This window comes from Microtus ochrogaster, chromosome 8 (genome assembly GCF_000317375.1).
Source record: "Microtus ochrogaster isolate Prairie Vole_2 chromosome 8, MicOch1.0, whole genome shotgun sequence".
In the NCBI taxonomy this organism is placed as follows: domain Eukaryota; kingdom Metazoa; phylum Chordata; class Mammalia; order Rodentia; family Cricetidae; genus Microtus; species Microtus ochrogaster.
The window spans coordinates 65,177,130-65,202,081 of record NC_022015.1 but is presented as its reverse complement, the minus strand read 5'-3'; the positions used below and the strand labels follow the sequence as shown (position 1 = coordinate 65,202,081).

The following is a 24,952-nucleotide window of genomic DNA, read 5'->3' as shown; positions in this document are numbered from 1 at the left end:
GGAACTAGCTCTGTAGACCAGGCTGGTCTCGAACTCACAGAGATCTGCCTGCCTCTGCCTCCAGAGTGCTGGGATTAAAGGCGTGCGCCACCACCGCCCGGCCCTCCTCCTTTTTCTTATCTTCTCTCGCTTCCCTGTTCTCCTTCCCACCCTTCTCTAAAGCTTGAGCGCTCAAGACAGTAAAACCTAGTTGAAAGTTTTACTAGGAACTCACAGACTCAAACAAGAAAATAAAAGTTTTTAATTTGGGCTTTATTTTTAAATTCCACATTGAAAGTAATTGCCAGTCATGGTGGCTCATACCTCTAATCCCAGCATTTGGGAGGCAGGAACAGTCAGATCTCTGTGAATTTGAGGTCAGCCTGGTCTACATATTGAGTTCCAGGATAGCCAGGACTACAAAGAAAGACCTTGTCTCTAAAATAATAATAATAATAATAATAATAATAATAATAATAATAATAATAATAATAATAAGTCCATGGGGATTTTGTGTTTGTTTTTCTGAGAGACAGCAACACTAGCGCTGGTTGGCATGGAACTCGCTGTGTAGACCAGGCTGGCCTTGAACTCACAGAGATCCTCCTGCTTCTGACTTCCCAAGCTCTGGGTTTAATCCATGTGCTACCATGTTCTGCGTTTTGTTTTGTTTTGTTGAATTATTTAAAATATAGTCTGGAGTAATTGTAATAGTCATAGTCATACCCATGCTATACTATCATGTCTTGATTTAGTATTTTCATTTACATATCCTGCCTAATATTGCTGCATAGGCTTGTTTTCAAATTGGAGTATGCTTGCATGCTAGGAAAAGTGTCATTGGCCCTACCATTAGAAGAGGCATCATTAGCTTCTGTCATCAGGGCCAGCCTTTACAACTATACACCTGAGGTTACCATCAAGAGCAGATAAAGATCTGGGGAAATACACACACACACACACACACACACACACACAGACACACACAGACACACACTGCTTGTCCTATGTATTTCAAATTTTTTTTTTATGCATGGGCAGCCTTGCAGTCTTGCATATGAACTTGTCCATATTGGGTTTCATAGTCTAATTTGATGAGGATGACTGAGCAGGTCTCTTCCTCAAAAGGGCACCAGATCTCATTACAGATGGTTGTGAGCCACCATGTAGTTGCTAGGAATTGAATTCAGGACCTTTGGAAGAGCAGGCAGTGCTTTTAACCACTGAGCCATCTCTCCAGCCTATTTCAAAGATATACTTATAAATATATTCTTTTTTTTTTTTTTTTTTTGTCCTGAGGCAGGTTTCTCTGTGAAAAAGACCTGCTGTCCTGGAACTCACTATGTAGATCAGGTTGTTCTTGAACTCACAGAGATCCGCCTGCCCCTGCCTCCTGAGTGCTGGGATTAAAGACGTGATCCACCACTGCCCAGCAGTATATTCTTTTATTAACATATTTTTATTCTTTGAGAATTTCTTCTTTTTTTAAATATTTATTTATTTATTATGTATACAATATTCTGTCCGTGTGTATGTCTGAAGGCCAGAAGAGGGCACCAGACCTCATTACAGATGGTTGTGAGCCACCATATGGTTGCTGGGAATTGAACTCAGGACCTTTGGAAGAGCAGCAATGCTCTTAACCACTGAGCCATCTCTCCAGCCCCCTTTGAGAATTTCTTATATTATAAAATGTATTTTGATCTTATCTCTCCCGCCCTCCCCCCCGTAGAGTCCACTGAGTGCTGCCCATATTTAGATGGGTGTGGGTCCACTGACCTACCAGGGACATAGTCTCTCTCCCCTTGTAGCCACCGACTGCGGACAGCTCCTCATTTAGGGTGGAGGCCCTGTGTAAACACTTTTTCCTTCCGAGGACATATACTTAGTTGCTGCAATGGGGCCCATATGTATGAGTATAATTATCAAGGAAAACACGCAGCTTGTGCTTCCTTCTTAGATATTATTTCAGCCATTTCAGTGTTGTGTGTAAGCATGGCTGTACTTAGTGATCGTCAGATAAGTATTCTTTGGGAAAAGCCATACCTCAAGGTACATTGTGTTTCGTTTGCTTCCCTTGGCGCAATGGCCTTCTGAGAGGGCCCTGTTCTCTAGGAAAGCCGTTCTGATTGTAGAAACTGCTGCTTTGTTTCAGGTCGGTCTTCTCTCTTTCCCTTTGAAGACGCCTTCTTGGATGACAGCCATGGCGATCAGGCTTTATCCTCTGGCTTAAGTTCTCCCACTCGATGTCAGAATGGGGAACGAGTGGAGCGCTACTCTCGGAAGGTGTTTGTCGGAGGCCTTCCTCCTGACATCGATGAAGGTACCGTATGCGCTCATTAAGAACTTTGCAAGAGCTGACTTCTCTGCATTGTGTTCAGACATACACTGAATGTGTAAATTAAATGGCGACAAAGCTAACTTAAAAAACTTCTCTAGTTCTCCTAGACTTTGGGAGTGCCATGGAAATCTTCCTAGCACCGACTTGCTCGGTGCAGCTCTAATACTAATCTAAATAAGTCATGGTTTCTTTAGCCCTTTCATGATGTGTGTGCGAATGGGAGCTAAAAAAGCTTTAGACTTACAACATTAAAGTTGCAGGTGGCCACAGCCTCTTTTTCCTCTAACTGTCCTCATGTCTGTATTAATACTTTCAGTCAATTAGATTTTCTTTAGGATAAATTTCTTACAGTTGCTGATGGAATGACCGCTTCCACCCAAGGAGTTACAAAGTCACAATCTTCTCCTTCCAGTCAGAAGTCAAAAAAGAGATAAAATAATTGAGTTAGCAGTGGTGTCTCCCTTTGCAGGGTTTACTGCTGTAGAGATACTTTAGAAAAGCCCTAAAAAGAAAATAAATGCAAAAGGGATCCCTCAAAACATTTTTTACATAAAAGATATGTTTTATGTTTCTTATGATTGTAGGGTTTTTTTTTTTCCACTTTGCTAAGTCCCTTCTTTGTTTTATAGATGAGATCACTGCCAGCTTTCGCAGATTTGGACCTCTCGTGGTAGACTGGCCTCATAAAGCAGAGAGCAAGTCATACTTCCCTCCTAAAGGTAATGGACTCAAGATGTCACCCGGTCTCTCAGAGGCCAGCCCTGTAGAAGGCATTCTTACAAGTCTTGAAGTTGATCCCTTGTCCTTAAGTAAAATAACACTGGTGGTATTGTGTGTGAATTTCACTTGGAGAGGCTTCCCTGGGAGTGCACTGTGTTTGATGACCCTGGCTTTATTAGCAGTGAGATTTTATAATTTCATTATAGAGGAGTTTTTTTGCTAAGTTCATTGTTTCATAAGGGGGGAAAACCCTAGGGTTTTGAGGAATGTCAGCAATGGTAATATTTAAAAGTTAGTTTTTATTTGCATCCCTATAGCCATGTGGGTTTTTTAAACTTTTAAACAAATCTTAAAATCCCAGAACACGGGAAAGCTAGTGGCTAAAGAATGACTTTGTGTGGTGTGTCCATTACCCATAGCTGTCTGGTGAGAGGTGGAGAACTAACTGTCAGAAAATCCTTCACAGCTTCTTCCTTCTCTGAACCTGTGGGGTGTTCTCCCACTAATCTCCAAGGGACACAGTGTCCTGCTTCTCACTCAGCCTTGTTGTTTCTGTGGAGCCAGGGAATGTCTGTGCTGATGCTCATGTTCAGCGTGCTCTTTGAATCATGTAACAGAGGACTCGGGTGTAAAGAGGATGCGTTTCTCTTTCCTCTGTTATCATCTACAGCCTGTGTTTTGAGGATGCCATTCATCTTGGAAAATGACTCGTGGTCTATTACTGTACGACATTGCCCATCACGAGATGATGAAGTCAGCATCCTTATCTTTCCTGTACCCTGTGCAGGAACCAAACTCCAGCTTAAGCTAGGGAAGGCCGCTGGCTTCCTGTTACACTCAGTTCATTAGGTTTCTTTCTCGCTCATCTTTTTCTTGCTCTGTAACCCATGAAAGAATGTTACCACTAGAGAGTTGCTTGTTGCTTTTAATATCTTCTGTTAATTTGGTTTTTTTTTTGGGGGGGTTGTTGTTGTTGTCATTAAGATGGGGCCTACTTCACATTGTATTCCAGGCTGGCAGTAAGCTCAGGATGTTCTCGTCTCAGCCTCTCAAGTGCTAGAGTTACAGACATTTTTACAGTTTGAAGTTAAGCTTCTGTTCACCAGAAAAGATAAAAATCATTATATAAATTATTTCAGTGGAAGAATGTGTTCCCCCACCTTGTGACACATGAACTACGCTCTTTACAACTGTGAATGTACAGGTATGGCTGCACATCCCATGACCTAGTGTTTTATTAGTGAGTGAATGTGTTCGTCACAGTGTAGTACATGTCATACATTTTAAAAAATGACCCACGTGAAAGGTATTTCTAAGAGTGATGATTTTGCTGGATTGTGGTGGCGCATGCCTTTAATCCCAGTACTTGGAAGGCAGAGGCACGCAGATTGTGAGTTCAAGACCAGCCTGGTCTACAGAGCAAGTTCCAGGACAGGTTCCAAAGCTACAGAGAGCCGGGCGGTGGTGGCGCACGCCTTTAATCCCAGCACTCGGGAGGTAGAGGCAGGCGGATCTCTGTGAGTTCGAGACCAGCCTGGTCTACAGAGCTAGTTCCAGGACAGGCTCCAAAGCCACAGAGAAACCCTGTCTCGAAAAAACAAAACAAACAAAAAAAAAAAAACAACAAAGCTACAGAGAAACCCTGTCTCGGAAATTAAAAAAAAAAAAAATGATGGTTGAGAAAACAGTTCTACTGAGATCTGGCATAAAGTTGTCAGGTGACCATTGGAAAAATAAAAGGATACTAAAGATGTATGTGGTCTCGTCCATCTAATCATCCCAGAAGTATGTCTGTGAGAGATAATCATGTGGATATTTTGCTGAATATCCTCCTTATTAATGTGTAGGCTAGCATGAAATTTTAAATTTTACACATGTGCATTACTATATTATGTAAGCTGTTTTATATATACATTTCCCCCCAACAATACTAGCAACTTTCTCTAACAGATGTACATTATTGTTAGTGAGCATAGTATTTATTCAAGTCTGTTGATGGTCTTTAAATTGCTGCTCATAAATTATTCTTCTGTGAGTATTCTCATGTTTTCATATTTTTTATTTATTTATTTTTTCCTTCTGTATTTTCTTTGCATGGAGAGAGGTGCAGGGGATTGAAGCCTGGGCCTTCTGTACCTTGGGCAATGGCCCTGACTTACAGCTTAAAGGTTACCTCCTAGGGAGAATTTCTGTTCTCATCGTTAGTACCTTGGTTTACAAAACTCAGTCTTGTTGAGAGTTAGGGAAATTATTCCTTTTTAAATTTTGCCAATTTTATGGTTAAAAATAACACTTTGGGATCATTTTATTCCTCTTTCATATCACATTGATTTTATTATTTTATGAAATGTATACTTTTCCCAGTATTTGGGTTTTTTGTAAAAATGTCTTTTATATTAATGATTTTTTATTTTTATTTATTTATTTGGTTTTTTGAGACAGAGTTTCTCAGTAGCTATGGAGCCAGTCCTGGAACCCTTATAGATGAGGCTGGCCTCGAACTCACAGAGATCTGCCTGCCTCCTGAGTGCTGGGATTAAAGGCCGCCCAGAGATTTTTATTTTTTTAATGGTTTGAAGTAGCCCAGGTTGGACTTGAACTTACTCTGTAACTGAGGATGACCTTTAACTACAGACACGAACTACTCACTAAACTTGGTCAAATTCAGGGTTCAATAGATTTTTTTTCAAAGGGACTTAAAAATACTAATGTAACCAGGCATGGTGACACAGGCCTTTAATCCCAGCTCTTGGGAGACAGAGGCAAGCGGATCTCTGTGAGTTTGAGGATTTAAAGGAGAAAATTCTTGTGCTTATAACAGCTCCTGCATGGCGTTATAAATGATGATATTTCTATTAAACTGTAGGCTAATTTGTAATTCCATACCAAGGGAGTAAATTATCCTAGGCATCCAGAAGAGGAATTGCTGTGGGCTGTGTGAAATTCTCACCCCCCGGGGATAGGAAAGAGAAGAAAGGCAGAAAATGCAAGGGGCAATGTACATATTGTTTAGGTTGTCTGATGTTTTGTTTGTAATCTTATTTAATCATCACAGTTTTTCAGTGTAGGCACCTGTCTTACTGTTCCTACTTGCGTATAGTTTCAGAGGATCTGTTGTCCTCATGGTGGGGAGCATACAGGCAGGCAGGTAGGCACGGCGCTGGAGTGGAGCTACATTGGGGAGGGGGATGTCTGAGACTTGGTCTGGCTTTGAACTCTACATATATCTGAAGATGTTGAACTCCTTAGGTACTAGGTTATAGGTATGTGCCAGCATACCTGGCTATGAGCCCAAAGTTCTTAACTGTGCTGTATTAGTCTCACCTAGAAATAAGGATATCACAGAGGCAGGCATGTTCAGGATGGTCTTGAAGGATGAGAAAAGTCAAAGCCTTAATCGTATTGAGCAGAGTAACTGGTGATCTCAAATATGGACTATAGACAAACCACCTGTGTGGAATTTCTGTTTCACCCCTTGATGGACAACGATTCATCTTCCTAAATTTCATCCAAAAATGAGGATGGTGATTACTGTTTGTATTCAGGCGTCTGCACTGGCCTGCCCTTCAGTTCAGGTCTTGACAGGATGCGTCCTCAGCTGCAGTCATTAAGGGCACCTCCTGTGCATGTTCTCTTTTAAAGGGTGGGCCTCTCTCTCTCTCTCTCTCTCTCTCTCTCTCTCTCTCTCTCTCTCTCTCTCTGCTTCTGTGCCTGTCTCTGACTCTGACTCTCTCTCTTCCTGACTCTCTCTCTTCCTCTCTCCTCTTCTGCCACTTCTGTCCCCAGAGACTGGTCTTTCCCCCAATAAAAAGCCTGTCCACCTGAGCTCTGTCACATGATGTCTTTCTCTCATGTGCTGCTTTTTTAAAAAAGTACAATTATGCCTTCATGTGGTCTCTTATGCTTTTTTTTTTTTTTTCGAGACAGGGTTTCTCTGTGGCTTTGGAGCCTGTCCTGGAACTAGCTCTGTAGACCAGGCTGGTCTCGAACTCTCAGAGATCCGCCTGCCTCTGCCTCCCGAGTGCTGGGATTAAAGGCGTGCGCCACCACCGCCCGGCTCTCTTATGCTTAAATAAAAAATTGTACATAAAATACTTTCCATAGTACCCAAGTATCAGTGAGGGTTCATTTGTTTGAGCAGAGAATTGGTTTTCATGGTTATTTTGTTTTTTTGTTTTGTTTTAGTTTTTTGAGACAGGGTTTCTCTGTGTAGCCTGGCTGTTCTGGGACAATCTCTGTAGACTAGTCTGTCCTTAAACTCACAAAGATCTGCCTACCTCTGCTTCCCGAGTGCTGGAATTAAAGGCGTGCACTACCATCACCTGGCTTCATGATTAGTTTTATAGGGAATAAGAAGACTTAGGATACTAGCAGTGAGATATTACAAGAATAGTTGGAGAAAGAAATCTCTGGTTCTGGTGATGGAGTGGTCATGGTACTTAAACAGCGGGGTCTGTTAAAATTCCTTTCACTAAAGCTAGACTGATGGCATTATTGATCAGAGAGAAGACCAAGTTGGTGTGTTGATGATTTGATGTACAGTTAGTCTGTCCTTTGATCTGACCTGAGAAGAGATTCCTAATGGTCATTTGTTTTATAGTCGGGTCTTTGAGAGCAGAGAGAGACAGAGATGCATGCGTCCTGAGTCACCTTTTTGAGAAGGGAGAGGAAAATGAACAAATGAGTAAATTTTATAGTAACAGTTACTAAGATCATGAAGTAGAGATCGCTGTGGCCTTCTTGTCAAATGCCTGGTATTATAAACAATACTCAATAAGTGTGATGGAGCCAGTAGAACCAGAACAAAACCGTGGTCTTAACTGAGCAGCTGTTACTTTATGAGCAGTAAAATGATAGTGCCTCCTCAGCAGAACTTACCATCAGCATGATTTTGTGTCTTTGTAGGCTTTATTCGTGTGTGTGTGTGTGTGTGTGTGTGTGTGTGTGTGTGTGTGTGTATGTTATGGGATGGATGGATGGATATATGTATGTATGTATATATGTGTGTGTATGTATACAGGGCTGGTAGTATAACAACAGCTGGGATGCAGTCTTGTGTTCACATTTCTGTCTCTTCTCCTCACAAGTGTCTAATGACTTTCGTTGGCTGCCTCACCTATTCCATGCCCTAATTTATTTGCTTGCTGGCAATTTAGACCATTAGTAATAACACTTATTTTCATGTATTCTTGCTTGTGTCCTTTTCTTTCAAGTTGTTTTCTTTAGGCCAAATTAGAAGCTACTTAACGAGAGATGAAAATCTTAATGACTCCGGATTTGATGTCATGCGGCTTCCAAAAGCAATCTCTTTGTGACGTTTATGCTAATTTGGACATCTGCAGCAAGTTTCCTCTTGAGTTCCAAATCAGACGGCACGTTGCTCCTGTGAGCTCACCTTTTCGCTTCTTTGTTTGGCGTATAATGGGCCTCTGCAGAAGTCAGGAGCCACACTGGTGTGAATCATGTGCCCGGAGCGTTTCAATCTTTTCTCTAAGATCCTATTGACTGAACCTTGGCTGCCTTCCACCAGCACTGCTACCTCAGTAGAGTCTCAGGAGGAGCCTTAGGGCGACCTTGGTGTCCTGATTTTCCTTAGTACTTGCAGCGCAGATGTACACCACTTTGCCCAGCCTGCTGTTCCTTGAACTGGATGGCAAAATTCTCCTACAACAGTGGTATTTCTTTCTTTCTAAACTTGCCCCAGAATTCCTTTCTTCCCTTAGGTCTCTGCATAGATGTCACCTTAACAACAGTGACTGTCTTGACTTCTGTATCTAAAGTAGCTGCCCCTCAGCCCTCCGCTCCCTTCCCCTCATATCTATCTCTCACCTTCGGTCTACTTTTCTTTGAAGTACATACCCTCTGCTTCCCCAATGAGAGCGCAAGGTCGGGGAGTCTTCCTGTTCAGTTCACTGCTCCGATCCAAGCACCTCCCTGCCTGGCACATTTTCTCTCAAACTACATACAGCTTTGCGAGCTGATGAACAGGCTTGTTAACTTGCTCAGAGGAAAAGCCCATCAGGTTCTTGAGCTGAAAAGTTCCTTAAAGATGTCTTACTCTAACCCAACTTTATTCAAAGAGACACAGAGGGAACTATCTTTCATTAGTGTACATAGCTTTTACTAGACTGACTTGAACCTGGGAGATCAAAAGTTGATATTATTTTACCTGGTAAATAAAGGAAGAAAAAATTTCCATTAATTTTTACTTAGAAGGGAAGCTATTCTTTCTAAGGCTGTAATTCATATAGAAATTAGCAATTTAAACTGTATGGCTCAATGTATATTATTATTATTTTTTTTTTTTTTTTTTTTTTTTTTTTTTTTTTTTTTTGGTTTTTCGAGACAGGGTTTCTCTGTGCTTTTGGAGCCTGTCCTGGAACTAGCTCTTGTAGACCAGGCTGGTCTCGAACTCACAGAGATCCGCCTGCGTCTGCCTCCCGAGTGCTGGGATTAAAGGCGTGCGCCACCACCGCCCGGCTTCAATGTATATTTTCATAGCTGTTTGGAGACCAAAGTAGCCCTTGTCTTTTTCTGAACCCCTGTGCTCTGTTGTTCTCACATAAGCTAGAGTATTTCCAAAGAGATGTCTTAAGCTTGTAGCAGGTCTGAGTTGCCTTTTGTCTATTGCTTAACTATAGGGCTCTCCTCCTTGGCACCCCACCGTTCATGTGCCTGGACGAGCTGCTGTGTAGTGAGTCTTTTGACTGGGCAGATACTAGGGTGCTACCTCAATGCAGGGGTGTGGCTGTAAGTGACGAGGATCCCAAGAAGAGGTGCTTTGATGTAAGCAGATGCCGTGGAAACTATAGTGGGGGTGACAGGCAGCTGAGATGTGAACACTGGAAGCTAATTCTCCATTGCTATCGTCTACCATGAGTCATCTCAAATGTTCTCATGTTTCTAGTTGTATTCCAGAGGGGGAATCAGATTAGTCCAGTTTGTATTTTAAGACTTAGCTATAGCCGGTTCTGGTGGCGCAGGCCGGTGGGATTTGCTGAAGGAGGCAGAGGCAGGCGGATCTGGAGTTCGAGGCCAGCCTGGACTACACATTAAAAAAAAAAAAAAGACTTAGCTATCATGTAAGTTATCCTCAAGGTAGAGCCCTGGATTCCTTGGACAGCTTAATACAGGAACAGCTCAGTTTTGTTTCCTTGAGCACAGGGCTGTGAATGTTGCATCTAGGAAGATAACTTGGCACAGCAAATTTAGTGAGTGATACATGTTTAGTATAACCTCTCTCAGTGTCTCCTGGAAAATGTCTCTTGTGCAAAGTTGCTGCCACTGGAGCTACAAAATAATGTCTCCCCACCCTGGACTTTCTATCCTGGTTCTGCATGAAGCATCTGTTCCCCGAACTGTTATACTCTCGCCCCTAGGGAAAGGGGGTGGAGCCTGTGGAGCCATGCAGAGGATGTAGCCATGGAGAGCAGATGAACTCTCACTGTCAGTCAGCAAAGGCTTCTGGGCAAACACAGCAACAGCCGGCCTCTGAGATTGGGCAGGAGATGCCTCTGAAACCCTGCAGAATCAGAGACAGACCAGTGATGGAGGAGGATGTAACCCGCAGCTTCCCTGGGCAGCTGGTGCCAGCTTTGTCAACTGGGGCATAGGTGCGGTGCATGCCAGGTACACAGGAGTAGAGGTGGGTACTCCACATAGTACAGGGTGGACCAAGTGATGGCTCCCTTCCACTGCCAGGAAAGCATGTATGTCTTTTGTTTTAACATATATTTTTATTCTTTTTTTTGTGTGGGTAATTTTGTTCCCATTGTGTCTGTCCACGTATGCATGATGTAGGTGCCTCGTATCCCAGGAGGCCATACAGTTGTCAGCTGCCATATGGGTGCTTAGAACCAAATCCAGACCCTCTGAAAAGGGCGGCATGTGCTTCTGAGTGACTGTTTCAGCTGCCATCCAGAGCTTTTCTGTGCTATCAAGCTGGCTTGCCTGCTGACCTTGAGACTAAGGCTTGTAGTTGTGCTGGTTTACGTAATCCCGCCACACTGGTTTGTGAACCTGGCAGAAGGCAGGCCACATGGATTCAGATCCACTTTGAGCCAGGCAACTAAGGAGATACTGTTTGAGCGACAAGAAAGGGACAGGCATAGGACACTGAGTGGCTGTAGTGTGCTGGATTGTAGCACCTATTCCGTTTGTCTAAAGTCTGACTTTGGAAAGAACTGTTTGTAACTGTCACATTTTACCCCTTGTAGCTGGTTTGAATGGAAATAAGTCAGTGTTGTTCTCGTCTCAGATTCCAAGTTCTTCCACCTTCTGGGTTATGTAAACTGCTCAGTTGAGAAGCCTTGTGATTTTAGCATGTCGTTACTCTTTCACACACTATAATAAATACTTTGACTAATATTCTTTTATTTTTCTTTCATAGATGTAGGTCTTAGCTGATGGTCTTAACACTCTGGTGAATTTTGAATATATTTTAATATTTTATCTACTTGCAGTTTTCATTCCAGGGAGTGATTTTCTTGTGAAAACATGGAAATTGCACTGTAGTGTAATAAGATGGATTTTGTCTTGTCCTGTTTAGACAGATGGAGCAACTTCTATTTTTACTTTCAAGATCATAGTATATTCCCACCTAGACTGTTTTTATTAAACACCTGTCTTCTCAGCATTCTACTAAAGTTGACGCACGAATTTGGTTTTTGTGAAGCATTTATAGTTTGGGAACTCTACAGGAAGGAGAACGGCATTCAGGGTATATAAGCCACAGGACAAAGCTTGAGCAACTCCAGAAATAATAGCCAGCATGTTCGAGGTCACAGTGGTCACACTGTACCCAGGCAGAGGTTCTAGGAAAGGGCAAGCAATTGCTCAATCCAGAGAAACCATAGTTCTCTCAATGAAGACTTTGTTTGGAAAAGAGCACATCGCAGAGACTGAAGTGAAATGCAGTTTCTGCAATGAAATTTGGCAGGTGAAGGAGAGAGGATATTTTAGCTTTGGTCTGGAGTTGCTGACAGGGCTTAGATAGGACCAAGGCTGAAAGTGTGGCCAAGAAAGAATACATTAAGTTAAAAGGACTAGAAATGGGAAACTGGGGGTAGGGGCGTGGCTCAGGTGCTAAAGTGCTTGCTGAGCAAGCCTAGGACCTGATGTCTATAGAAGCCACATAAAGAGGTCAAGTATAACTGGGCAGTGATGGCGCACGTCTTTAATCCCAGCACTCAGGAGGCAGAGGCAGGCGGATCTCTGTGAGTTTGAGGCCAGCCTGGTCTCCAAGAGCTAGTTCCAGGACAGGCTCCAAAGCCACAGAAAAACCCTGTCTCTAAAAACAAAAAAAAAACAAAACAAAAGGTCAGGTATGACAGCATATTCTTGTTATCTCAGCACAGGAAAAGAGGAGACAGGACAGGATTCCCAAGACTTGCTTGACAGCCCACTTAGCCCAGTCGGAACACTTTAGGCCAGGAAGAAGCCACCAGAAGTTAACTTCTGGCTTCCAAGCAGGGACATGCACGTTCACACGTGCGCGCGCACATACACACACACACACACACACACACACACACACACACACACACACACACACACACACGTGTTGAGAAGAGGAGAAGGAGGGGAACAGCTATGAAGAACTGATTAGAATTATTGACCACTACAATAACCTGGGTTGTCTTCCAAACAGAGTAAGTGTTCATAGTCTTGAAGAGGGGAAACTCTGTCTTAGGGAGAAAACGTGTTGTCAGCCAAATCAGGAACTAATCTGAGCACATTAAATTCCACGGAGAGAAGAATTTAGAGTGTCAGAGCTTAAGCCTGAGGATCTGACTGAGAGAAGCATCTGCTGGTAAAGCAGCTGAAGGGGGACAAACATCAGGCGTCTGGACTCAAAAAGGGGCGCTAGCTCCTAGCGATGTGACAGTTAGCACTGAGTAATTGAATCTCTGAACCTCACATATGCATCTGAGTTAATGTCTCAGGTTTTTCAGATGACATGAGACTACACACAAACACCAACACAAGTCTGAGGATTGTTAGTGTAAAATAATATGCACTCTGTGAAAATGTAGTATTTAGTAGCAATAAAATCACCCAACTGGTTTGGTCAGTTCCTTCTGCACTCCCGGTCTGGTCTCCATTTTCCCTGCTCAGGTGCTCATTACTGGCAGTGACTTGAGCGGACAACTGGCGGACCTCACAAGGCACTCTTTATACGGAGCACGTGTGATTACATAAACACAGCTTTAAAGCCTAACTCTTTAGGTCACCGCCCTGGGCTGCAGAAATACATCTTAGAGTGCTTCTTGTTCATCCCTAACTCCTCTACCCTTTCCCACTCACAGCCAGCCCACGAGGAAGCAGTTGTTAGTGTAGTAGGAAGCAGAAAATAGGCTGGAGCCAGTGTGTGTCTCAGCTCTAGGTAGTAAATAGAGTCAAAGAGATCTGGTTCTGGCTCCAAGGGGCGTGTTTTGGAATCCAGGACTGTGAGCAAGGATATTTGCAGAGTCGTCTGAGTGTGGGCTACTTTCTTCCCGAGTCCTCTCGATGTTTTCACCTGTGCAAGCAGAAGATCTGCCTCGGCATTCAGAGCCTGCTTCTGACTTCTCTGTGTCTCTTCCTTACTGAAAATAATCTCTCTTCTCTCTTCAGTTTTTAAGAATATGTTTGAAAAACCGATTCTTTAGATTTTTAGTGCACTTTTTCCTATTTTTAAGGACTTAGTGTATTTTTCATTTTGTATGTATGTGTACCCCATGAGTGTGGCTATGGCAATCGACTATGAGCCACCCTAGGTGCTGGGAACAGAACTCCATCCTCTGGAAGACCAGCAAATGCTCTTAATTGCTGAGCCATCTCTCCATCCCTGATATACTGTTTCTACGTGAGAGTTCTCTGCTTGCCCCCATGACCTCATTATATATTAATGTCTAAGTTCCTGTGCCTAGGGCACGTAAGAGTTCAAACCGTTTTGGAGTTCAGGTTTTCTAGGCCAGCGATAAAGAAATGAGAGCTCTAGTTCTTCAGTGATCTGGGCAGCAGGCAGGGACTGTGGGATAATTGACAGGCTCTGCCTCGTGTTCACTCATCATTCCCTTGCTCCTTTACACGCGAGTCTGAATGTGGCCTGTCTATTCCTGCCGTGGTCTGTTTTCCTGAACTGGCTTCCTCTCTGTGAGTTCTGGGTGGATAAGTCTGCTGCAGTGTTTTTTCCTGGTGTTCTGTAGGACACGCCCACAGTGCCATGCCTGCCGTGTTAATAGTCATCCTTGCATCCTTATGTACAGACGATATGAATCTTAGCGTTTCCAGGGCAGGGTCCTTCTCTGCTGGTGCTCATCTTTGTAGAGCCAGCGGCTACCGTCATGCTCTGCGCCTCCTAGATATTTTTGGTTCTCTTGAAATGAATCCAAAGACAAACCTCCTGAGGCAAACCAGGTAAGTCCTCTAACCTGAAATTCAAGGTCAGAGAGAATGTTTGAAACAGACTGCTTGTGTCATTAAAAAAAAAAAAAATCTGAATGCAGGCGGCTCAGGCTGAGGTGCCCTTCAGATTGTTCTAGGAAGGTTGTGTGAGGTTGGGGAAGCTTGGATTTTGAGAAATGAGAGTTTTCTGCATATTCAAGGCTTGGACTTACCTTTCCAGGGTTACTCTGACCTGATCAGAAACCCATATGTTTGTTGGCCACCATTTTATAAATACAAACCAGCACATAGCCCCACATACTGGAATTTTCTTCTCATTTATGTTTATTATTTGAAGCATGTAAAACACCAATAACATTTTAAAGGCACGCACGCCTTTAATCCCAGCACTCGGGAGGCAGAGGCAGGTGGATCTCTGTGAGTTCGAGACCAGCCTGGTCTACAAGAGCTAGTTCCAGGACAGGCTCCAAAACCACAGAGAAACCCAAAAAAAACCCCAAAAAAACAAAAAACATTTTAAAGGCAGGTACAGGTCATAGGCAGTGAGTCAGCTGCCACAAGGGACCATTGCTTGACTTTAGAAAGTTTTTTGACCCTCTAAAGCCTGGCAGCCATGGCCAGTTTCTTGCTGAGGGTATCCAGCAGCTGCTGTAGGCTATCTGATATTCCCAGTGAAAGAGCTGGAGTCTGAAACAGGCAAAAGAAGCAGTCTAGAGCCGGACGGTGGTAGCGCACGCCTTTAATCCCAGCACTCAGGAGGCAGAGGCAGGTGGATCTCTGTGAGTTCAAGACCAGCCTGGTCTACAGAGCTAGTTCCAGGACAGGCTCCAAAGCCACAGAGAAACCCTGTCTCGAAAAACCAAAAAAAAAAAAGAAGCAGTCTAGGCTGAAATTGACTAGAACATGCCTGCAGAGACTAAAGATTTCAGGGCCAAGAAGTCTGCTGCCCTGAGTTGGAGACACAGACCCAGAAGAAGGTGGCCATTTCTAGACCTACAATGGCAGGACAGGGATAAATTGTTGAATGTCATCATAGTCTTCATATGTGACATCTGTCCAGTAGTCCACAAAAGCAGCTACATGAACGGGTAGAAGAGCATGCCTGTTCTAAGAGGTGGCATTAACATCCTCATGGAGCAGGAAGCCTCAGCAGAGCTTGTGTTCTCCATGGCAGGCATTACAAGAGAGGAGCAGATCTGCCTTTACACAGACTCAGTATGTCTCCAAAGAGAGCTTCTTCTAACTTCATATTTCTTAGAGACTTAGTGAGTTTGTTGTTTATGTTCCTATGTGTTCAGGTCAAGCACCATAAGTCAACTCTTTGAAGAAGAGATTAATTTTCTTACTTCTCTGCAAAGGCATTGTCTGTGAACAAGTAGTAAATAGTTCTTTGTGGCTTGTGTAGCGACTGCCTTAGAGCAGCCTGTTCTTACTCTGGGCCAGAGCAGTGAACACTAGTATTCCTAGATGGTAGACTCAGGAGCTTGTTGTTCATTCTCATGAAAAAGAAAAAAAAAATGTTAAAGGTGTGTCCTTGGTGACATTTTCTCTTGTTATTTTTAGATGAGACAGTGTTGATAATTGGTAACAAGCTGTGTGAGTTTCCAGATCTGGCTTGGGTTTTAACCCCAAATTCAACCCCTAACTTTGAATCTGAGAATTCCCGTAAACTCTTCATCTGTGAAACAGTGATAATGACAACTGATTTACTCCACTGAGCCTGTGGGATGAGATGAACCAACAAATATGCTTCTTAGCCCAGTTCCTAGGACATTTTGAACACCCAAGGCCTGGTAGTCACAGTAGTAAGCTTGGTAATGATTTCTATTTATATGGGGGAACCAAATACTTAAAATTATAATATGAAAATTACATTTAAAATTTTAGAAAGCTTTGTATTTAAAAAGGAACCAAGAATATTTTGGAGGCAACTCTTAGTATGTTCTCAGGCATTAAAAGAAAAAGTCCTTTTAATTAAATTTACCATTCAAGAACCTAGCCAAATAAATTGGAATTGTGCCCTTACACCTTCCTGTTCTTTCTCCTTAAGGAAATTGCCCTGCCAGTCCATGTTTGTCTGAAGTCCCTCTCTGTCCCAGCCCCACTCTTCTAACCCACTTGGTACCAGTGGAGAGCTAGGGACTCCATTCTGACTCTCCGTTGCTCCAGGGCCACTCTCATTCCTCAGTCTGGCTCTGAGCTGAAGGCTCCCATTGTTCACGGGTCTTAGAGATCCACACACACCTCAGTCGCCATGACTGAAGCTGGAGGCTTTTTACGAACTTGTGTCTGATACAGAGCTGAAGAGGTAACGGAGAAGAGTTTTTGGCTAAAACAAAGCAAAAAAATTCAAATAGAACCTGCCATCAAACTTATGATTACAGAAACAGTATTTATAGGTATAGTTAATTGACTTTTATTAAAGTGTTTGTATTAAAACCAAATAAAACATTTGTCAGTTCTCTCATGGTGGACATGGCTAATAACCCTGAGAGCAGGTGCTCAGTCACTTTATTGTTTGGTACTGTGCAGCCCATCAAGTAATTTTAATTAAGGCTTTTTTTTTTCATATCTAGATTACTTCATTTATTGACCAAATACTTTGTAAATGTCAAGTAGAACGTAGTACATATCATTCACTGGGATTCTAATCTTTATGAGGTCATAGGCAACAGCTCAAATTTAATTTTACACACATCATAAATAATTAGAAATGGGGGCTGGAGAGGTGACTCAGTGGTTAGGAGCACTTGCTGGTCTTTCAGAGGACCCAAGTTCAGTTCCCAGCACTTGCATCAGGAGGCTCACAACCAGCTGTAGCTCTCGCTTCAGAGACTCCAACACCTGGCTTCCTCAGGTGCCTGCACTCTGTGCTCCTCCTCACACGCTGACACACACCCATCCACCTGCACTCTGTGCTTCTCCTCACACGCTGACACACACACCCATCCACCTGCACTCTGTGCTCCTCCTCACACTCTGACACACACACCCATCCACCTGCACTCTGTGCTCCTCCTCACACGCTGACACACACACACACCCTTCCCACCTGCACTCTGTGCTCCTCCTCACACGCTGACACTCACACCCTTCCCACCTGCACTCGTGTGCTCCTCCTCACACACACACACACACACACACACACACCCATTCCACCTGCATTTGTGTGCCCCTCCTCACACACACACACACTCTTCCATAATTCAGAACAATAAAAGATGCATGAAAAGGAAAGCCAACACTTGTGTGATACTCCCATTTACAGAGCATCTTTGCATATATTAATACAGTTTAATATCACTGTAAGGTGAAAAGGACAAGCGTTTTCTTCCTTTTATAGGATAAAAGACCTGAAGAGACTAAGAAATGTTTAAAGTTGACAGTTTCACCATTTATGACCTCAAACCAGCCACTTAATCACGCCATGTAATTCCCTGAACAGGGAAACAGAATTGAAAACAGTCCCTCCTTCATAGGCCAGGAAGATGCACCGATGCATAAGCACAAAGCTGTTATCAGTGCACAGTGTGCCGTAAATGGGCGTGGTTTACTGTCAGCAGTCAGGGCATACAGCTAGTGAGTGTTAGGACCTACCCCCAGATCCAGGTCTCCTGACTCCTGACCCAGACTGTTCACCTTCCCAGTGACCAATAGACAGGATGGTCATAAAGGGAGTTGTCCTAGAGGCACGCGGATCTCTGTGAGTTCGAGACCAGCCTGGTCTACAGGGCTAGTGCCAGGACAGGCTCCAAAGCCACAGAGAAACCCTGTCTCGAACCCCCCCCCCAAAAAAAGGGAGTTGTCCTTTAATAAGAAAAAGATGGTGGACGAGAAGTGTTTAGACCTCCCAGCACAGTGAAATAAATGTCTGAGGCACTAATTTTCAGGATTGGGTCACTATGCTTTATGTTCATGTATCAAATTATCATCATGTGGAGCCACACATTTATATAGTTATTGCATGTCAATTTAAAATTACATTGCAAGCAAGATGTAAAGGCCCACGCGTGTCTTCCCAACTCTCCAGAAATTGAAATAGGAAGATGTTGAGTTTGAAGCTAACCAGAGTTACACAACCAGTTCTTGGCCAGCCTGGACTAGTCAAACCCTGTCACAACAGGGAAACCACACATATCATTAAAAAAAAAAAAATAGCCGGGCGATGGTGGTGCACGCCTTTAATCCCAGCACTCGGGAGGCAGAGGCAGGCGGATCTCTGTAAGTTCGAGACCAGCTTGGTCTACAGAGCTAGTTCCAGGACAGGCTCCAAAGCCACAGAGAAACCCTGTCTCGAAAAACCAAAAAAATAAAAATAAATAAATAAATAAAATAAAATAAAACAATCCCACCCCAGCTATGTCCATGGAAATCCCTTCCATTAATATTGATGTTTGTGGTCAAAGTGAAGATAGTAAGTGACCATATCCACTGCCTGTAGGTGGGACCTCTATATCCAAATCCTCTCCCACTCCACCCAGGGCTCAGAGAGCATCTCTCCAGGAAGACAAGGCTGTAAGGATGTAAAAGCAGGAGGGCGGAGAGGAATGTCATGAACTGCTGCCTTGGGGATGTGACGTGGCCATGACACTCCTGAACCTACCACAGCGTTGGGTACCGGCACATCCTGAGCCAGCCACAATTTCAACACAGGCTGGGGAGGGCCTCACAGATCCCATCCCTAGCTGAGGAGCTGATAGCAGTTGATAGTTCTTTAGGAGTGTAGCCACCGGTAGTTTGTTTATGTTTAGTGGATGACCTCACACCTGTACACATATGGGCAGGCCTAACTGGACTTCATGGGGGAGGAGGGAGCAAAGAGAGGAAGGTGAATACAATTAAAACACATTGTATACAAGTATACAAAGAATAAACTTAAAAATCTTTAAAAGCTTTAAGAGAAAAAAACATTGACATCTGGAGATTGTAATTCTGCCAGGAGAATATTCCTTGGGGAAACAGCAGCAATAGCATATAAATACACATCAGCCTGTTGGGCTGTTTACAAAGCAGCTTTGGGGAGCTCTAATTCACATGCATATGTATTTCATCGATTTAATGTGTGTTAGTCAATAGCTTTCTATATATTTGTAGACTTGTATAACCATCAGTCAATAGGATCAATCTTAGAAAAATCTTTATCTCAAAAAGAACTGTATTCCCCCTGCCCTTTAGTTAAAGGTAGCCATTATCTGTTTTTTTTGTATTTTTGTTAGTTTGTTGTTGTCTTGATTTGCCTCTTCTGGCTTCTTTCACTTAGCACAGTATTTCAGGACCCATCCCTGCTGCACATGAGTCAAGGCTCTTGCTTGATGGATGGAAATGATGCTTATTTCCTGGCTGCTATTTGTAGTTTGCAGTATGTGGAGTCTACCTGTCTTCATTAGTGAGGGCGAGACCTATTTTGTGGAAATTCTACAGAGGAATTGCTTCCTTGAGTAGCTATGACAATTAAACAGTGATATCAGAGCAACCAGTTATCATAGCAACATGTGATTCAATTAAGCAAGATTGAATCTTAGTGCCTAGCACAGGGGTTCTCAAGTCCATTTGCCCCATTTGAATATCCAGGGTTTATTAAGAATTTATTAACAGTGAAGCAATAGATTTATTTATTTATTTATTTATTTATTTATTTATTTATTTATTTAGTTTTGGTTTTTCGAGACAGGGTTTCTCTGTGGCTTTGGAGCCTATCCTGGAACTAGCTCTGTAGACCAGGCTGGTCTCGAACTCACAGAGATCCGCCTGCCTCTGCCTCCCGAGTGCTGGGATTAAAGGCGTGCGCCACCACCGCCCGGCCAATAGATTTCTTAATCTGTAGCCCAGACTAGTCTGTAACTACTGTGTAACTCCAGTTAGCACTACATGGCAAGCCTCCTGCCTCAGCCTCCTGAACACTAGAATTGCAGGAGTGAGCCCCACACCTGCCGCAGATAATATTTTCACTACTGCTTCGAGGTTGAAGTACTGATCTCTTCCATCCTTTTGTTTTGTTCTCCCCAAGGCTATGCCTTCCTGCTGTTCCAGGAAGAAAGCTCAGTGCAAGCTTTGATAGATGCCTGCCTAGAAGAGGATGGGAAACTGTACCTGTGTGTGTCCAGCCCCACCATCAAGGATAAGCCGGTAAGTGATGTGTAGCCAGCTGCTGCTTTCCCAGAGCACTTATGCAGATGACTAGCTGTTCCTCTTCCTTGTCGTGGAAATGCTGCGATTAGGAGCTCTTACCTGAGCTAACCTTGCTGTGTGGAGCTAGGACGGTTGCTAGTGATGAGAAGTTAATTAAAAAGTACTCAAATTTCATCTTACACTTTTGGGACCACAGGTAAACAAATGTGTCCTTGACACCCACCTACAGCTTGGTAAGCTGACTCCTAGTTGGAAAACCTGAGTTGAGGTGAGCAAGGCTCTTGGAGGTTTTGGCAGCTTTTTTCTGTTATTCTGATTATTTCAGATCAAGGACAGGAGGAATTTCTTTTTTGAAGTATCATAATTGGTCATGTGTATATGTCCTTGAATGTACGTCTTTATGCTGGGTTGTATCTACAGCCACCCAGTGGGTAGGCCAGCAGGTCACACTCTAAATGGACAGTTTCAGCAGGACAGGAGAAGGGCAGGACAGAGAGCATGGCACTGAAACTGTAAACAAATGGGTGGGATAAGTTTGTATGTAAAGGCTTGGTCCTTGGAGTGGGAAGTAGTTAAAAATAGTGATGTGGAATGGGGAAGGGGCTGAAACTGTATCTAAGGCCTAGAGCAGCCACCAGATACGAGATACTGGGGCTCACTTGGTTGGCTAAGAATATATAGGTTTTTGTTTTGTTTTGTTTTGTTTTTTTGGTTTTTCAAGACAGGGTTTCTCTATAACTTTGGAACCTGTCCTGGAACTAGGTCTTGTAGACCAGGTTGGCCTCAAACTCACAGAGATCCACCTGCCTCTGCCTTCCCCCGAGTGCTGGGATTAAAAGTGTGTGTGCCACCACTGCCTGGCTGCTGAGTATATTCTTAGAATGTGTCTGCGGAGAGTTTGGGTTAGCTGTAGAAATTCCGAGCTTGAGTCTTAACTTTAATATTTAAATATCTATCTGCTTGATTCCCAGTAAGCCATGCTGTCTTGGTAAATAACGGTTTTCCCAACTGTAAAATGGGACAAACAGTCATTCTTCCCTGGGTTGCTGAAAAAATAAAATTAATGTAGAATCACTCAATGGAGAGTGAGTACTTGTGCAGATATAACTCTCTGCTGCTATCTGTCCTGCATGGTGCCGTAGTTCAGGACAGAGAGCTCAGCTATGCAGCCACACCTGCTGGGAAGAACAGGGTTCCCGACTTGCAGAAGAATGCCTCTGGGACTTGGTCACCTATAAGGAGGGGAATTAGTATGTAAGTAGAAGAAATTACTCCGAATGGGGTTATTGAGTCATGGCAGAAAGGTCAATACAGAAAAAGAAATAAGGATTTTAGCCATTATGAAAGTATCACTGTAAGTTCTGAGACTGTTGCCAAATTTTGGTAACAATAATGACAATGTTAAATACTATGGCTGTATAGGTTGGGAAATAAGTGGGTGGGGAACCTTTGCTAATTTTGAGCTTTATTTAAAAAGTGTGTGCATGATGAGGGAGACATGGGGACTTACTGATAGGAAGAGCATGTAATACATCACCTGAATAATAAGCCTAAAATTACTTAAGTCCTTTGGAGTTCTCTCAGATTTTGAAGTCTCTACCAAATTTGGCAGTTTGTCTTAATAATTTATCTGCAGAGATGTCCAGCCCCTGACAGTCAGTGAAAAGTCAGTGAGCGTGAACTAGGAAAGGTTATGGTTGAACTGGCCATGCACTGTGGGAGAGGATTAGAAGACATTTTATACGTAAAAAGGCAAATGGATAGAGGCACATGACAACATAATCATGTCCACAATAGAGAACTAACGGTAGAATTGAGGTGAGGAGATGAGACGGGCTCAGAAGTTCCACGTGACTGGTTCTATATGGAAAGGAGGAGATGGCGTCTGGTAGGAGGGCCCTCACCTGGACAAGGTGTCTCTTGAGAGGGGAGCAAACTGACAGTTGCAAGCATAGGTGGGTGGAGATAGCACCACTGCTCTTGAGTGTTTGCACACTAAGCACAAGCATTGCTCTGGACTTTAGTGACTTCAAACATATTAGTGTAACTTTCTCTGCTGGAAGCTAGCTTCCCTTCACCTACCTGATCGCAGTCTGCCTTTTCTGAGCTGGAGGGGTTGTTTTTACTGCAGAGTGATAAATTCTGATGGTAACTATCAAATACATGTTTCGTTGGCCCAGACATACTCAGGGTTTCCAGCATTAATAGTTTGGTTAAAATGTCAAGAGAAAACCCCTCCCTGATGATATCTCCAATTCGAAGGAAGTACATTTCATGCTGGGTTCCAGTCTTTTGTCTCCAGGTTCACAGCCTCTCTTCTTGGCATTTGCTTTCCCTCCACTGTTGCCAGCTTCATTTAGTCGTGCCTCTCCACTGGCTCGTGCACATCCCAGCTCATGCAGATGCCCCACAGAAAGTGACCGCTAGAGTCAACCTTCCAGTCCATGAGGACCCAGGAAACAGAAGCTTGGTCTCTGGAGCTCATTCACCAGGCTTTCTCAGCGTGGTTCCTCTTTGTTCCATGTCTTAGGCTGGCTATCGTTCATGCTCCACCCTTCAGGATCCCAGTACCCTGGCAGTTGAGTTTAGTTCTTTCTGACTCATTATAGTTCCCTTGGAAATATATCAAGTTCCAAAAGTTACCTTGTAGATTTTTCTTCCCTTTGTCCTTATTTATTCCTTTTCCTCAGATCGAAACCCCTCTTCCGGTTAAGTGGGTCCAATTTTCAGATTTTTTTCCCCAGTGCAGGGCCCAAAGTGAAGTCTACTCTAAGCTATCTTGTCCAGGATCATGCTTCTCTCTAAGTCAAGTGGATCCCAAACTAATGGGTTTTAGGGTATTAGATAGGTGGAGTTTTTTTTTTTTTTTGGTCTTTTTCTTCAGTTAAATGATTCATATGAGCCGGGCGGTGGTGGCGCACGCCTTTAATCCCAGCACTCGGGAGGCAGAGGCAGGCAAATCTCTGAGAGTTCGAGGCGAGCCTGGTCTACAGAGCTAGTTCCAGGACAGGCTCCAAAGCTGCAGAGAAACCCTGTCTCAAAAAACAAAACAAAACAAACAAACAAAAAAAGATGATTCATATGATTTGACCCCTCATATAATTCCAGCCCCGGACATCTCAGAGGAGCACAGGGCATCACAAATTAGGAGAAGGCGCTTGAGTTGGAACCAAAATTTACTCCCAAGGCTGTTGTTTGTGCTGACAATATCTGGTTTACTTCAATGTAGTTTTTGTTCCTCACCCCAAAGCTTCCTGACATTCAACCATCTTCCTTTCTTTACATGTTTTTAGTGAAAGTGTCAAGCATATCAAAAGATGAAACAATCTTGCCTCGAGTATCCCTACACCCATCGGCTGGTCTACTGTGCAGACTGAATCAGGCTTACTTTGTCACACGATCACTTATTTATCTATTCTTCATTCTATCCATAAATCTATTTATATTTGACAAATTACAGAGTAAACTGTAGATACAAACATACATCTGGCTAAATATGTTGACAAATGCATTTGATGCTAAATAGAAATAGCTAATATTTGTTTATATTTAGTGTAAGTACCATGCAAAACCCCTTGCTGAGCCTGATAACTAGTGGTATCTTACTGATACCACGCATAGAGCTGTGAGGATGACATTAATTTTATTTTGAAAATTTCATTTTGAAAATGAAAATAGACTTAAAGCAGAAACACGACTTTCTCAAAGTTACTTTCACCTGTAGTGTCCAGCCAACTTGTTTAGTGTTAATATCCTTTCTGAGGTTATGACTCTTAAGCAGGGCTGAGATTTGAACCAGAGAAGTCAGATGTCAGAGACCCAGCTTCTGTATTTGGCTTCTGTTCCTGCTATAACACATAATCATGATCTTAGTGGTTGAAAACAACCTCCGTTTACTATCTTACAGTTCTATTGGCTGGAAGTCTACGTGGAGTGCAGAACAATTAGATCTCTTGCCTAGGGACTTTCAGGTCTGTGATCAAAGTGCCTTCTTGGCTGGGTTCTGCGTCTATGAGGAGTCGACCTCCAAATCTTTTGAGATACTGGTCAAATTGTGTGACCTGTGGTTATATGATTGTCTCCACATGAAAATATCAGTTAAATTTTGAAATCTCCCTTTGTTACATAACATGACAGATCTGAAGACATGATTTAGGAGACAGTCAAGTCTGTCATTGTCACAAATCAATGTCATTGATTTCAGCACTTGTTTATTGTAACTAAATCTTCTAAACATTTTTTAGTGCATATTAAAATCATTCATAATACTTGAAGGTACTATGCGGAAGAAAATATTGTAAAGTTCATATTTACTGTTTGGTGTCTGAGTGATGTTGAGGGTCATGTATATTGAGATGTTAAAACTGTAGTTCTCTAGGCTGGGCGGTGGTGGTG

At 43.1% G+C, this 24,952-nt stretch overlaps 1 protein-coding gene across 9 annotated transcripts in view; it reads left to right on the top strand.

The window, feature by feature from the left end:
- Cpeb3 (cytoplasmic polyadenylation element binding protein 3) overlaps positions 1-24,952 on the top strand; it is a 195,960-nt gene that overhangs the window by 123,933 nt on the left and 47,075 nt on the right. For all 9 annotated transcript variants that reach the window (XM_026781052.1, XM_005352183.3, XM_026781049.1 and 6 more), the window contains 3 exons: positions 2,135-2,302; positions 2,950-3,039; positions 20,436-20,554. In XM_026781052.1, the coding sequence (XP_026636853.1) occupies positions 2,135-2,302; positions 2,950-3,039; positions 20,436-20,554 (377 nt within the window). The remainder of the gene's footprint in view (positions 1-2,134; positions 2,303-2,949; positions 3,040-20,435; positions 20,555-24,952) is intronic.